This window comes from Podarcis muralis, chromosome 1 (genome assembly GCF_964188315.1).
Source record: "Podarcis muralis chromosome 1, rPodMur119.hap1.1, whole genome shotgun sequence".
Classification (NCBI taxonomy): domain Eukaryota; kingdom Metazoa; phylum Chordata; class Lepidosauria; order Squamata; family Lacertidae; genus Podarcis; species Podarcis muralis.
In genome coordinates this window covers 114,579,372-114,593,124 of record NC_135655.1, presented here as the reverse complement: position 1 = coordinate 114,593,124, position 13,753 = coordinate 114,579,372, and the positions used below count along the sequence as shown (strand labels likewise).

The 13,753-nt window shown below is 46.1% G+C and overlaps 3 protein-coding genes across 5 annotated transcripts in view; all 3 read left to right on the top strand.

Moving 5' to 3' along the window:
- HOXD3 (homeobox D3) overlaps positions 1 to 13,753 on the top strand; it is a 92,335-nt gene that overhangs the window by 14,256 nt on the left and 64,326 nt on the right. The gene's annotated exons all lie outside the window — the stretch shown is intronic.
- The window catches only part of HOXD9 (homeobox D9), a 27,989-nt gene extending 14,236 nt beyond the window's left edge, over positions 1 to 13,753 (top strand). The window contains exons 2-3 of one of the 2 annotated variants that reach the window (XM_077916777.1): positions 8,303 to 9,226; positions 9,652 to 13,753. In XM_077916777.1, coding sequence (XP_077772903.1) covers positions 8,303 to 9,226; positions 9,652 to 9,893 — 1,166 coding nt within the window. In that variant the 3' untranslated portion in view covers positions 9,894 to 13,753. Of the gene's footprint in view, positions 1 to 6,841; positions 9,227 to 9,651 lie in introns of those variants that run through there. The other variant, XM_077916769.1, reaches the window with a different exon arrangement.
- Positions 613 to 6,139, top strand: HOXD10 (homeobox D10). Its single transcript, XM_028748996.2, has 2 exons — positions 613 to 1,812; positions 3,398 to 6,139. The coding sequence occupies exons 1-2, from the start codon at positions 1,017 to 1,019 to the stop codon at positions 3,673 to 3,675; spliced, it is 1,074 nt and encodes a 357-aa protein (XP_028604829.2). The 5' UTR covers positions 613 to 1,016; the 3' UTR covers positions 3,676 to 6,139.

Genomic DNA, 13,753 nt, shown 5'->3' with positions numbered 1-13,753 from the left:
ACTTCAGACATAGTCAGCTGTCCACCCTCAAAAAACAAACAACACACACACAACTTTTTTGGGACCTTATTATATGTTGTGGCTTTTGTTTTAGAAAGTGTTTGATTATGAAGTGAAAGGAGGAAGTAGTGGAGAAGAGAAGGATGTGTTGTCCAGGGCTGAGACTTAGGGACGTCTCTTCTGAGGACGTCAGTTGCCGCCAATTCATGTAACTTGAAGGAGATGTTGGGCAACCATGAGGACTGGAGATGGGGGAAACCACTTTTATCAATATTATCATCACCATTACTATTCACAGGTGGGGAGAATGAGAAGAAGACCCACATATTTCGCCTTGTAGGATTGCATGCGTCTCCCCTTCCCACTCCCTCCATCTCTCTGTGTGTCTGCGCGCGCCTCTGCGTCCATCTCCCACCCCCCTTGCCTCTGTTTAAGCCAGCCAGGGATTTTCCTGAAGTACCTGTCTCATATATATGTATATATATATTGATCAGGATCAGCCTGAATTCGGACAGTAACTCCTTTGTGGTGTTAAAAAACACACAAAAAACACAAAACAAACAACAACAACAACCAAGCAGCAACAACGGAAGAGTTGCGAGATGGGGGGGGTATAGGGGGGTCAGATCAGTTCAACGCATTTCCTTGTTTTAAATCAGCGCAGTGCGCCAGGGCTGCCTTTGCAAAAGGACCAAAAAAAAAAAAAAAAAAAAAAGCAGGGAAAAAGGTTGCTACTAATATTGCTGCCGCCGCTGGAGCTCCCTGGCTTGGAGGAGCGCGCGCACTTTCTCCTCGACGTTCTAGATGTCGCTGTTGACCACCTTTGCGCCGCAGCCCGGAGTGTCCCGCGGAGCACGTGACCGGCGGGGAGGTAGCGGCTGAAGGCCATTTTCAAATCTCATTGGCTTAGCTGTCATGTGGTTGTGCAGAGGCATCCACAATTACACAGGGAATGTTTTCGTAGAGATGTCAGCCTACAAAGGACACAATCTCTCTTCTTCAAATTCCTCCCCAAAATGTCCTTTCCCAACAGCTCTCCTGCCGCCAACACTTTCCTAGTCGATTCCTTGATCAGTGCCTGCAGGAGCGATAGTTTCTATTCCAACAGCGCCAGTATGTACATGCCACCTAGCACAGACATTGGGACTTATGGGATGCAAACCTGTGGACTTCTACCGTCTCTGGCCAAGAGAGAAGTCAACCATCAAAATATGGGTATGAATGTACACCCTTATATACCTCAAGTAGACAACTGGACTGATCCGAACAGGTCCTGCCGAATAGAGCAACCTGTTACTCAGCAGGTCCCCACCTGCTCCTTCACGACAAATATTAAGGAAGAAACCAATTGCTGCATGTATTCTGATAAGCGCTCCAAGCTGGTGTCTTCGTCCGACGTCCCTTCATACCAGAGGCTGGTCTCTGACTCGTGCTCCATTGAAAACCCCGAGGTCCCCGTCCCAGGATATTTCAGACTGAGCCAGACCTACGCCACTGGGAAAACCCAAGAGTACCATAACAGCCCCGAAACGAGTTCAACTGTCATGTTGCAGTTAAACCCTCGCGGCGCTTCCAAACCGCAGATAGCTTCGCAACTTCCGATGGAGAAGAAAATGAATGAAAACCCCAACAGCGGCAGCGCCGCCGCCGCCGCCAACACCACCAGCAGCACCAGCAGCCACCATTCAGACAACTCTGCCAAAGTCTCTCAAGTGGAAAGTCCCGAGTCTAAGTCCACGCTGCAAGACGACAGGAGCTGCCTAGCTGAAGCCTCCGTTTCCAGCCCAGAAACCCAAGAGAAAGAAAGCAAAGGTCGGTATGATCGCAGAAGTTGGCGGCTGTGGGGGGCAGATACCCGAACGTGGTGGCAGACTAACTTGGGCACGCCAGTCTCGTAAACCACAGGAGCATTTAATGCTTTAAGCTCAGCCATAACTGCTCAGCAGACAGGGTCCCCCCCCCGTCACCTCTTTCTGCTGCTGCAGGTGCTGGGTATGTGCTGTTTTTGCAATTGGAAAAACAAAAAGGAAATAGAAGGGCATGGATACCTTAGGACCTGGCCACGATGTTGGTGACACCCATCGTTTTATGTCTTTTGAATCCCAGAGATTCAGCCAGGAAAAGGGTGTTTTCGTTTCTCTCTTGCCAAGGCTGCTGCATTATAACTGCTCCAGCAGCTCCTTCAGATTAGAGGTTCTTAAATTACACCCACTGTTACTCTCCCCCCCCCCCCGGTCAAATTGGGATCAAATATTTCCTGTGGTTCTTCTCTGTGAAGAGCACAGTCGATTGCTAAGCATGGTAATAAAAAGTTGTGGGGTTGTTGTTTTTTCTTTTGACGAGATAAAATAAAACAGGGAGGTGCCGCAGAGCCCATATAAAGTATGAGGAGAATAAGGCAAGGCCCTTTCTTCGAAGGAAGTCTAAATTTGGGATAAGGTACTATAGATAAGACAAGTTTGGGTCTCCTAATTTCACTAGGCTTTGAAGGCTGTTATGAAATAATGGAAGGAACTGCATTGTTTATTTCAAGATGGGGGAGGACCGCAGGGGCTTCGTTTGGAGAGTGGAGAATATGGTGGAAGAGCGGGGCGGGGGCCCCTCAGAAACCATGCCTTTAGTAAAAATTAACTTGTCAATCTCTACTGTGCATTTGTTACTCGTAGTAAGTGCAGAACAACACAGACCATGTTTATTAAGCCCAGGTCTGGCATTTGCATCTAATAGGAGATTGGGAATTAAAAGTGAAAACGATAAATACAGTTGATTTTTAGGTATTCGCACCCCTTCATATTGGTGTTAGTTGGGGACTAAAAAGGCCACTTCCCTCCCCCCCACCCCCCGCCTTGGGCGTTTGCTTAATTTCATGAGTGATGCAGATGAATCTCTTTCAACATGATTGGGGATAGTACTGTTTTTAACTGAGCCATTTCCCAAACAAGTGGCTTTATAAGGCGAGGGTTGGTTTGCACAGTTCACATCCACTGAAATGCGAACCACTGGGAAGATGACAGTATTCATATTGCTCCCAGTGCCACAGGCTATTTTGAAATATGTGGATTAGCAGGGAGAATGCATAGAGATAATGTTTGGGAAAGCTGCAGAAATAACCCAGAGAGTGGAAAATAGTGTTGCTGCTGGCATTGTTTAACTCGAATGTGGACACCATTTTTTGTATCATTATCCTTATATTTAAAAAAAACAAACCCGCCCTGCCCCAATGTACACACCTCCGTTAGCAATGTTTAATACCCACAAGCCACCATATCTGCCAGACACAATGGATGTAGTAGGTTCATGGCCAAGGGTACTCTATAACAGACTGAGGTGTTTCTTTTTTCTTTTTCTTTCTTATTTCCCCTTCCTTCCTTCTTTCCTTCTCCTTTGATGTTGCTAGAGGAAATCAAGTCCGATACTCCAACCAGCAATTGGTTAACTGCAAAGAGTGGCAGAAAGAAGAGGTGTCCCTATACTAAACATCAAACACTGGAATTAGAGAAAGAGTTCTTGTTCAATATGTATCTCACTCGAGAGCGCCGCCTAGAGATCAGTAAGAGCGTAAACCTCACTGACAGGCAGGTCAAGATATGGTTTCAAAACCGCAGAATGAAGCTCAAGAAGATGAGCAGAGAGAACCGGATCCGAGAACTGACCGCCAATCTGACCTTCTCATAAACCGGTTCAACTGGGGGCTTGAAAGGATTGAGACCTGGGCTCAGTTACCACCAGTTGGTATATATAAATATATATATATATATAATAAATATATATATGTAGGAAAGACTTTGGGGGGAACAGAGACAGAGAGGGGGGGACAAAAGTAGACCCCCTTCATTTTCCATTTTTTTAATTTCTGATAGAATGTGACCTTTTGTCATTCTTTTTAGTGCTGCAAGTGTTTATGTGTGTTCCTACGACGAGTATATATATGTATATATATATATGTATGTGTGTGTGTGTATATATATATACATATATATAGCCTAGCACGTGTAATTTATTATTATTTTTCTCATCGTAATGCAGGGTAAACACTGATTCAATATGATCATTTGGTCTTAACTTATTGGAGCTGTTGGACATCCAGATAATGTGACTTTTTCCATGTTTTTTTTTAACTCACCACGTGGTATTTATGGGGGGGGCGGCTGTTACACGGGCCATGCCATTTTGAGTAGATGACAATACTTTTAATAATTATTTAAAAGAAAGAAAAATAAGCATTTTTTCTTCCTTGAGAGGTGGGGGGGGGGAGGCAAAGCGAGTGAGAGTGCGAGAGCGAGAGTGAGAGGAAAAGGAATTTTTAAAAGCACATTTTAAGATGTAACACTCCCCTTTCTCCCGTGTGCGTCAAACTTGTCCTTCGTGCGTGCAATGGAATCCTTCATTCTTCCTCAACTGTAGACATTTTTTTCTCTCTCTTCCCCTTGTGGTGCATACGTGGAATCGTAGTGGTATAACAAGCAATATGTCTTCTTCTTCTTTTTCCTACGCCTTCTTCTTTGTGCATGTCCTATTCGCATGTATAATGCAATAAACTCTGTAAAGTTCACGAGGCTCCTTTGGTTGGTCTTTCCAAATCCAAATCCAAACCGAACCAGGAAACGCTACCATTTCGCCCATTTCGCAGCTTCTCCTTGCGCTCAAAGACTCTCCCTCCCGCGCACCCCGCCATCACCCCACACCCCCAACCCAAACCCTCCTACTAGTGTGGGAGCTCGTAGATATTTTTTTTTTAAAAAAAGGGGGGGTAGATTTGTCTGTGTCAGTCAGTCCTAATAATACCTTTAGCAATTGCTAGGGTCGCGAGGAAATGGCCTAGGGCGCCGGGAACAGACAGTCTTGACAAGGGAGCGCCAAAACGCTAGTGAAATGTTATGACCGAAAGTGGACACCTTTATCCCATTCAATCATAAACGGTAAGTTGACTTTTAGGAAGGAAAACGGAAGCCGTAACGAGCCTTCGCCCAGAGCCCCGATTGCCAGCCTAAATGTGCTCTTATTGCAAATTCTTACTGCAGTTTGTATATATCGTTACAAATACAGCGTGCGAAATAAATGCAGTTGTTTTATTCCATTTCACCTCCCTTGCTTTTCATGCACCCTAGACACTTATTATTATTATTATTATTATTATTATTATTATTATTATTATTATTATTATTATTATTAGATTCCTGCTTGCAGTGTTGTAAAAAAAAATAAAGGAAGCCATATTGCCTAGTCTCTGTCTACAGGGCCTTTCCCCGCTTCGTCTCCAAACGCTCACACGTTTTGGTTTCCTGACAATCCTGGGTTATTTTGCTTTTTGCCTGTGTTTGTTTTCTGTGGTTCCTTCGTTGTAGCCCACATCAGGATAATGAAGTTCACGACTCTCCGCAACGCCCTCCCCGGACATCGCTGCGAAATCTTGCTCACAGCCACTTTATCTTGGGGAAGGGGTTAGGAAGGCGGGGTGGGGGTCGGGTGAGGTGGGGTGGGGAGATCCGAAGCAGAAAGTCCCTTAAAAGGAGTTTGCAAATGAACATGACTCCAGGCTGAAGTCCAAATACTTGGGAATGCTTTCACCTTCAAGAAAGAAAGAAGGAAAGAAAGAAGGAAGGAAAGAAAGAAGGGGGGGGGGGGGAAGGAGCTTGAGAAACTGCCGGCTCAGCTTCTGGAGAAATGGGCTCGTAACTAACAACAAATGCCCCTCCTTGACTTCCAAATCAGGAAATTGCCTCTAACATGTTGGAAATATCTGCTAACCTAATGACACCCAGACAGTTCATGAAAGAACGAGTGACATCACATCTCTCCAACCCGACCCCAGTGTTTTGGTTAATTATCTGATAAAGTTGTTCTCATATAGGTGGATGCTTTTTGGGGGGTACTGATTTATCAATAGTAAACTGTGTGTATCTAAATTCAAAGGGCGTACAAAAGATGTCATGTATGCACGCGCGCGCACAAAACCTGTGTATGTATTTGTATATAGTCGTGTACACAGATGATAGGTATACTCTCTGTGTCTTTGCTAACACCAGGTCGTTGGGTATTTGTGAGATGTTACGCAGAGCTCTGGGTTTGTGTTTGTGTTTTGTAATATCCATAACTTCAGTATAAAAGCGTCTCTCCCTCACTGAGACACCTAGAGATATTTGGTGTGTTTTTTTTCCCTTTCCTTTTTACTCGCTCTCAATAAACACTCCGTGATGTTGCCGTGAGAAAATGGCACTTACGGCTATGATTCAAACTCATTTCCCTCTGAAAGTAAATTCAGCTGGAATCGAGGGCAATGGCTTCCGCATACTTAGGTTGTTTTGAACTGGTATGTGAGCATGAACATTGAGTGTATGTAGACACACAGAGAAAGAGAGAGGTAAGGAAGTGGGCGTGAGTTCCATCGCACATAAAGAAAACAGTAAGTTACAATAAATAAAACCCAAAGAGACCAAACAGTGAGAGAGATGGGTTCCTACAAATCTGGTTCCAGCGTCCAGATATGTAACGCAGTCCTGTCGGCTCCCCTCGATGCGTTTCGTGTCTTCCTTTGTTTTGTTCCAAGCAAAGATTTGGATTTGAAGTAGCCCTGCACGTTCTCTCCTCAGTCAATCATATTAGGCTTTCTCAGAATCGAACAGAAGAAGAAGGAGCAGGAGGGGGGGGAAAGAAGGAATGATAACAAATGGCTCAGTTGGCTTGAAATCCTCGGCGAAGCGTTTGCTTCAGGTTCAAAACCTACTCTGGATACGTGGTCTCTGATAGTAAATAATAAAGGTGGTTGAACCAGATTGAATCTCCTTGACTTCTATGGTGCAGGGGTGGGGTGGGGGTTGGCGGAGGAGGAGTTTGTGCTTACTAGAAAAAATATCCAGGAAATAAAATTAAGGAATGGAAGGTGTTGAGGTGGGGAGTGGGGATAAGTTCTAGCCACTGGTGCCTCGAGTTCGTCTTTCTCGCAGAATGTTTGCAAAGCGGGCTCGATTTACAATGTGATCTTGTCCAAGGGGCTGCGGCGTTTCGGGGCTCATTCATTCATTATTTCGTGCATTTCAGGGTCCCAAACTCTGGAGTACCTTGGAAGTAATGACAACGCCCCCGTTTGAATCCAAAGTTTGAAAACTGTAGTAAAGACTGGTGTTGAGAGAGAGAGAGAAAGAGAGAGAGATTGAGATTATTTTTTTTCCTCGTGTGCCATCAGTCCATTTTATTAGAGGGACACATTAATCTATAATCAAATGCACCTCATAAAATTTTTATTGATAGGCATAAAATCATTGCGGAGAGGTCTTCCACCTGTTTTAAAACAACACAATGGGCAGCTCTTTCCTTCCTTCCTTCCTTTCTCTCTCTCTCTCTCTTTTCAATCATTCAATTCTGCCCGTGTGTTGCTGTTTTTCCTTTTTTTTTTTCCTTTTAAAGGAAACGACACCAAGAGCTGCTCTGGAAAAGTGGCCCTCTCCTGCATTGTTGCGCTTTTTTTTTTTTTTTTTTTACTGTAACATTTCCCTGTTTTATGAGGAGTCGTTACACACTCTCAGTTTTTGGCAGTGTTTGTTTTCACAGGCGGGGATCTCGCTGGGCTCCCCCCTCCCCATCTCTCTCTCTCTCTCTCTCTCTCTCTCTCTCTCTCTCTCTCTCTCTCTCTCTTATTATGATTTCAATGGGGGTTTTCCTCGGCAGCTTCCAAAGACAAGGACAAGCCAAGCCTTCGCAGAACTTCCGTGCTTGAGGCTGATGGCAGCGGAATGAATGGCAGGAACCTCTCAAAGGAGGCGAACAAATAGTCCCCGAACTTGCTTCTGCTAGTAGCGCGCCACGCCCGCTTGGAGTCCTGCTAAGCCTAAGGCAAGAGAGTGGAAGGATTTCTCTCTCTCTCTGCCTGTATACAATTACACGTTTTGGAGACTAGTGTTTTCCTTAGAGGATGGGAATGAGGGTTTTTTGTTTGTTTTTTTAGTGTTTTTTTTTTAAGGCGGGAGGAGGTTGTTGTCTTAGCTTGTTGCCTTCTTGGGTTTTTTCCTTTTCGTATCCCTTCTTTTCCAACCACCACCTCCGCTTGAATCACAGCAACCCCTTCAGTTTAGCGGATTGATTTACTTGGAGTATTGGTAAATATGATCACGTGGGCGGAGGGACCAATGGCTGAGCCTGGCCGCCTGCAAAATACTACGATTGTTCTCCGGGCCAGGCGATCATCTACAGTTAACAGAGTAACCTTTTTTGCCTTCCCCCCATCATATGCCCTGCTACGGAGGGAGCCTCCAAAAAATGTCGACCGGCGGCACCCTCAGTAACTACTATGTCGATTCCCTCATAGGCCACGACAGCGAGGAAGTGTACGGTGGCGGCGTCGGAGGAGCAGGAGGAGGCGTCGGCGGCGTCGGAGGGGCTGCCCGGTTCCTGCAGGGAGGTCACCATGCGACCCCCAGGCCATCCTCAGGTGTGGTGGCCGAGGGCTCGGATTTCTCCTCCTGCAGCTTCGCGCCCAAGTCAGCCGTCTTCCCAGCCTCGTGGCCCGCCGTGCACCCGCAGCCTCCGGCGCCCATGCCCGGCATTTACCACCCTTACATGCCCCAGCCGCACTTAGGCGGACCGGGCGAGGGCGGCGGAGGCGGCGGAGGCAGATACGTGCGCTCCTGGATTGAGCCCTTCGCCTCTTTCCCCAGCAGCCCCGGCAACGGCGGCGGAGGCAACAGCAACGTCTCCGCCGCTAGTGCCGCGGCTGCTGCTGCTGCTGCAGCAGCAGCAGCGGCGACGACCAGCATCGCCTCCAACGGCGCCGGCGGTGGCTCCTCCAGCGCGCGCCACTACGGGATCGTCAAGCCGGAGAGCGGGGCAGCCGCCGCCGCCGCCGGTCCGGTGGGGCCCTCTCCTTCCTCCTCCTCTGCCACCGTCTCCTCTTCCTCTTCCTCCTCGTCTTGCAGCTCCGAGTCTCCTTCCAAAAGAACTGAGTGCGCGCCGTCTAGGGAGCCCTCGGGGGTCAATGGGCCCGAGTACACGTGCAATTCCTTCCTGGCAGAGCCCCGCGAGAAGGCGGCGGCGGCGGCAGCAGCAACAGTGAGCAACGGTTCTTCTCACCCGGTTGCGGCCGCCGTAGCTGCAGCCACCAGCAATATCACCACCACCAGCAGCAGCAACGGCAGTACCGCCACCCCGGCCAAGCCAGCGTCTGGTTGCAGCCGCAATGCCAGCCCCAGCAGCGATCTGAAGGAGGAGAAGCCTCAGCAGCAACTTGACCCAAGTAAGTTTTAAAAAAATAAAAAAAATCCGAGCCAGAGAGAGAAAGAAAAGAAATTGCACCCGCTTTGATTTATTACCCCAACCTGTAAGGCTCCAATGTGCAAAACCGATAGTTTTACTAACCTATAAAAACGTCTAGACGCCTACTCGAGCGCAAGCGGCAACAAGCAGCCATAAAAAAGGCTCCCCATAACCACCTACGGCCATCAAGAAGACATCATTTGTACAGTAAACAGACCGGGCCATTCAAGGTTTTATGATAATTCCTCCTCAATTGTGAAAAGAGCAGGCATCCTCCGTTAAATTAATTTAACGACCTTTCTCCCCTCCCCAACCCTCTCCCCTACTTCAATGCCTGCCCCTCTTCTCCCTCCGAACCCTGACCTTCTCTCTCCCCCCCCCCCCTTCTTGCTCTCCCTTCTCCAGATAACCCCGCCGCGAACTGGATTCACGCTCGTTCCACCAGGAAAAAGCGTTGCCCTTACACAAAATTCCAAACTCTGGAACTGGAAAAGGAATTCCTCTTTAATATGTACCTCACCCGCGACCGCCGTTACGAAGTGGCTAGGATTTTAAACCTGACCGAGAGACAGGTTAAAATATGGTTTCAGAACCGAAGAATGAAAATGAAAAAGATGAACAAGGAAAAAGGGAATAAAGGGGACTAGCGCCTTGAGGGTGTGCGTGCGTGCGTTTGTGGAAATGTGCTGGGCTTTCTATGAAGATACACACAAAAGTATCGATATTAATTATTGTCATTGTCATTATTATTATTAATATTATTATTATTATGTTGCCAGGTCCACTGGCTCGAAAACTTCCTATTGATCTGGTGGGTTTATTCTTTAGATAGCAGTAATGTGGTCGATGTCAGGTATTTTGGAAAGGAAAGGGCTGGGTGTGGAGAATGTATTTGGTAAAAGTCGCTTCTTTCCCCGCGCCTCCAGTTTGGTTTTAAGATATTGTGAGTGCACGTTAGGGTTGGTTTTTTTTGGGGGGGGGGGCTTTATCTAAATACTAAATACTAAATGTTTGACATGCTACTTCCAAGTAACCCTAGACTAGAGAGAGAGAGAGAGAGAGAGAGAGAGAGAGAGAGAGAAAGAGAGAAAGTGGAGGGATTGTAAGATGGGGGGACAGTCACTTTTCCAAACTGAAGTCAAAGGCGGCGATGAAGACGATTAATACTGAATGACAGCGAGGATTACCTTGATGGCAATAGTGCGTTTACCTCGGACTTTCCAAAAAGCAAAAGCGGAGAGGGGGGAGGGGAGGACTCCAGACCCTGTGCATCGCTTTCCTTCTGCAGGTTATGCTTAGCAAAAGTCTTGCCAGATCGAGGCTGTGAAATGTTTTTTTTAAAGAAAAAAATATATAAAATATTTTTATTATCTCCCCCCTGGCTGCCCGTTTCATCCTCTCCAGTGCACTGTATTAAAAGCGGTACTTGAAACATTATTAACTTCCACAGGCCCCGCGGGTTAACAGTTCTGAGCACCCGTCCCCATTGACGGAGGCCTGGAACTCTACCTAAGGACTTAATTTTTAAAATAATAATAATAATGTAATTGTCATAGGTTATTATAATAAAGGCTGAGCTGGTGAAATAACAGTAATAATAATAATAAATTGACTGGGAAGATGGGGGGGTTTGCGTGTGCTGGGGAATAAGATGTAATGTGCGTGCAAACGCGCCCGCGGTTTGCCTTTGACTTCTCTCTGCAAAGTGGAAATAAACAGACAGCGCCTGAGTATAAACGAAACCGCCGCCCCCTCCAAAGAGAGAGAGAGAGAGAGAGAGAGGAGAGAAAAGGGAAAAAAAGAAAACCCCAGTCTTTCTGCGTTCTCTGTAATAAAGATGCCTTGCATATAACCCGCAGGAAGCCATTTGCAGACGAAGGGACGCTTCCTCTGTTCTTAGAGAGGCAGGAGGTATCCACCGACACCGGTTCATCATTCTCCACTCCTGAATATTATTATACCAATCGTGGACACGAAGGAAGGGTTTCAGCAGGTCAACTGTATAGCAGCTAGTACAGAGCAGGCCTGCATCACCCCCGCCCGCCCTGTTTCCTTCCCTTCCCCACTCCTCCTTGATATCTTTTCTATTTGAACCTGACTTGCTCCCAAATCTCTCCCCCCCCCCCCACCTCTGCCAGCAACCGAGCAAAAGAACTGGTCTTTAAGCCACGATCTAAATATGCGGAGATACATCCTAGGACAGGTCGAGAGCGTTTGCCCCGGGTTCATAGCCTCTACGACCTTCTTTTCTGAGAATATTTCCTGGTTGCAATTGTGAGTGGTGGACTTGATGGCGGTGCGTGGCGCAAGCTTCGTAGCCTTTCTTAAAAAAATAAATCCGGAACATAACCAAAACCCCCCACAAAAAACCCGAAAGGTTCATGTAGCAATTTCAGGGGTGGGGTGTGGGAATCTGTAAGGAAAACATAGAGGTCCTCAAATAAGACTGAAGTTAGTTCATAATTATGACGCCATGTCGCTCATTCAAATTCATGGACCTTAAAGACACTTGATAGACATGATGATCAGCTCTGTCGGTATTTGTCAAGAGCTGAATTAATATGTACGTCCTTTTCGATCATAGGGTTATCGGCACATATCACCAGATATATGCGCGTTGTGTGTGTGTGTGTGTGTGTGTGAATTTCTGATAAGGACTTTGAAGCCACCCTGATGTAGAGATTTCAGCACATGCATAACTCCTCAATGGAAATAAATGGAACGTCCAAGTGTTAAACTTTAGCTGAATCATGTATGTACATTGTATTTAAAAACACCAACACACACACAGTATGCAATTGAGGTGTGGGCGGCGGGCTTCTGGGATATTTTAGAGAAGGAGAGGAGCGTTGTTCTGATGTGAGACACCATTTTAATTAAGCGTCTCGAGGAAAACATGGCCTCTCAAGCCATTTGAAAGAAGATTTAAGGTGAAGGGAAACAGGCACCGAGACCTGGGGGTCTGTAGATGCTATCACTTCCCCCTTCCCCTCAGAAAGACCCACAGCGATTAAGGCCTAGGAAAAGGTGTTGCCTTGCTTCCCCATTCATTGTCAACCCTATACCTATCATTCTTTTTAAAACAGGAAGAACCGAGGCGTAATAAAACCATTGAGAAGGCTAGACGTCTGGACCTAATGAGTTTACGATATGCGATGGCGCTTTTCTCTCTTTGAGACCATCTTATTTTGATGTTTGCGTTTGTTAGGATAGAACACCGATGCAGACAAAACCAGGTCTTAAAATCAGTACTATAAATTTCAATATGTCACCCCGGCTGGGCGAGACAGCAGTTTGGACGCCGCTGAAGTCTGAAAAGTGAAGGAGATTAAGATCAATTCGGCTGGGTTTGCCAATGGACCTGGAAGTAGCCATATATTAGAAAGTCAGGGGTTCTTTTGAAAACGACAAACAAAAAAGACGAAGAGCTTGGTGTGCAAAAAGTGCAAGAGCACCAACACTCGTAAAGGTTAGGGCAATACATAGAACTTGAAACAGGCGAGACTTTAGCGTTGGGGAAGCTCCACCTTGGCTGGAACGGGACCGAATCTAAACTTGCCAAGGTTTGAACCCAAGTCCACGTTTATTTATTTCAAAATGCCATTGCAGCCCGGCTACGTAGCTGGATGTGCTTGGAAACATGGAAACGCTGCCATTCCCAAACCACTAGCCCTCCGCTTCCAATAAGCCGAGTAACATTTGCTTAAGAGTCCGTTTCTTTTTTTTGGATATGTTGAGTGTCACAATAAAGCAGAAAGGTGGATGTTGTTATGATTCCAAGTGTAAGTGCGCAAGCCGAAACTGACCAGCTCTCCGATGGGGAAAGGGAGAAATAAAATGACATAGGCAAGTTCAAGGCAGGGAGGTTTCTGAGCTTGAAATCGAAGCATAGAACAGAAACAGACAAAACAGAAACGGGAGGTTTGGTTTTATGCAAACTGCACTGGAACAGCAACGTGCTTCCTCGTTCGTGTTTTCACTTAATCTGACTTCATTAGGCATAAAGAAGTCGTTTCTTTGGTTAAGCAAAATTCCTATGATTAAAATCCTGTGCTCTTGATAACAAAAGGCAGCATTGAGTAGTCATTGTAAACATTTCCCCGTCATTCAAGATATAGGACTTGGCATATACCCCTTCTCACTTGTAAATATGAAGGATATCTCTCATTCTTTGTAACAATTGCACGCTCCTTTGAAATTTTTTTTTTTTGCATGACTTTAATCGTCTTTAGCCAGCGAAAAAGAAATATTTTATTAGAAACAACAACCAAGTGTTCCTTGCAAATATCTTTCTTTCACATTCATCGTAGAAAAAGCATAAACATGTGGCGTCAACCCGGGTTGCCGAACAAGATTTCATCTCACCACTAGAGGGCGGTGTTGCTCCATATTCTGATAATTTTCTGTATTCGGCCAGGATTATTTGTTGATTTAACATATGTACAGGCTGTTTCTTTTAATCAATGAATTTTGTGTTTGTAGCTAAAAATAAACGAACATGACCGTC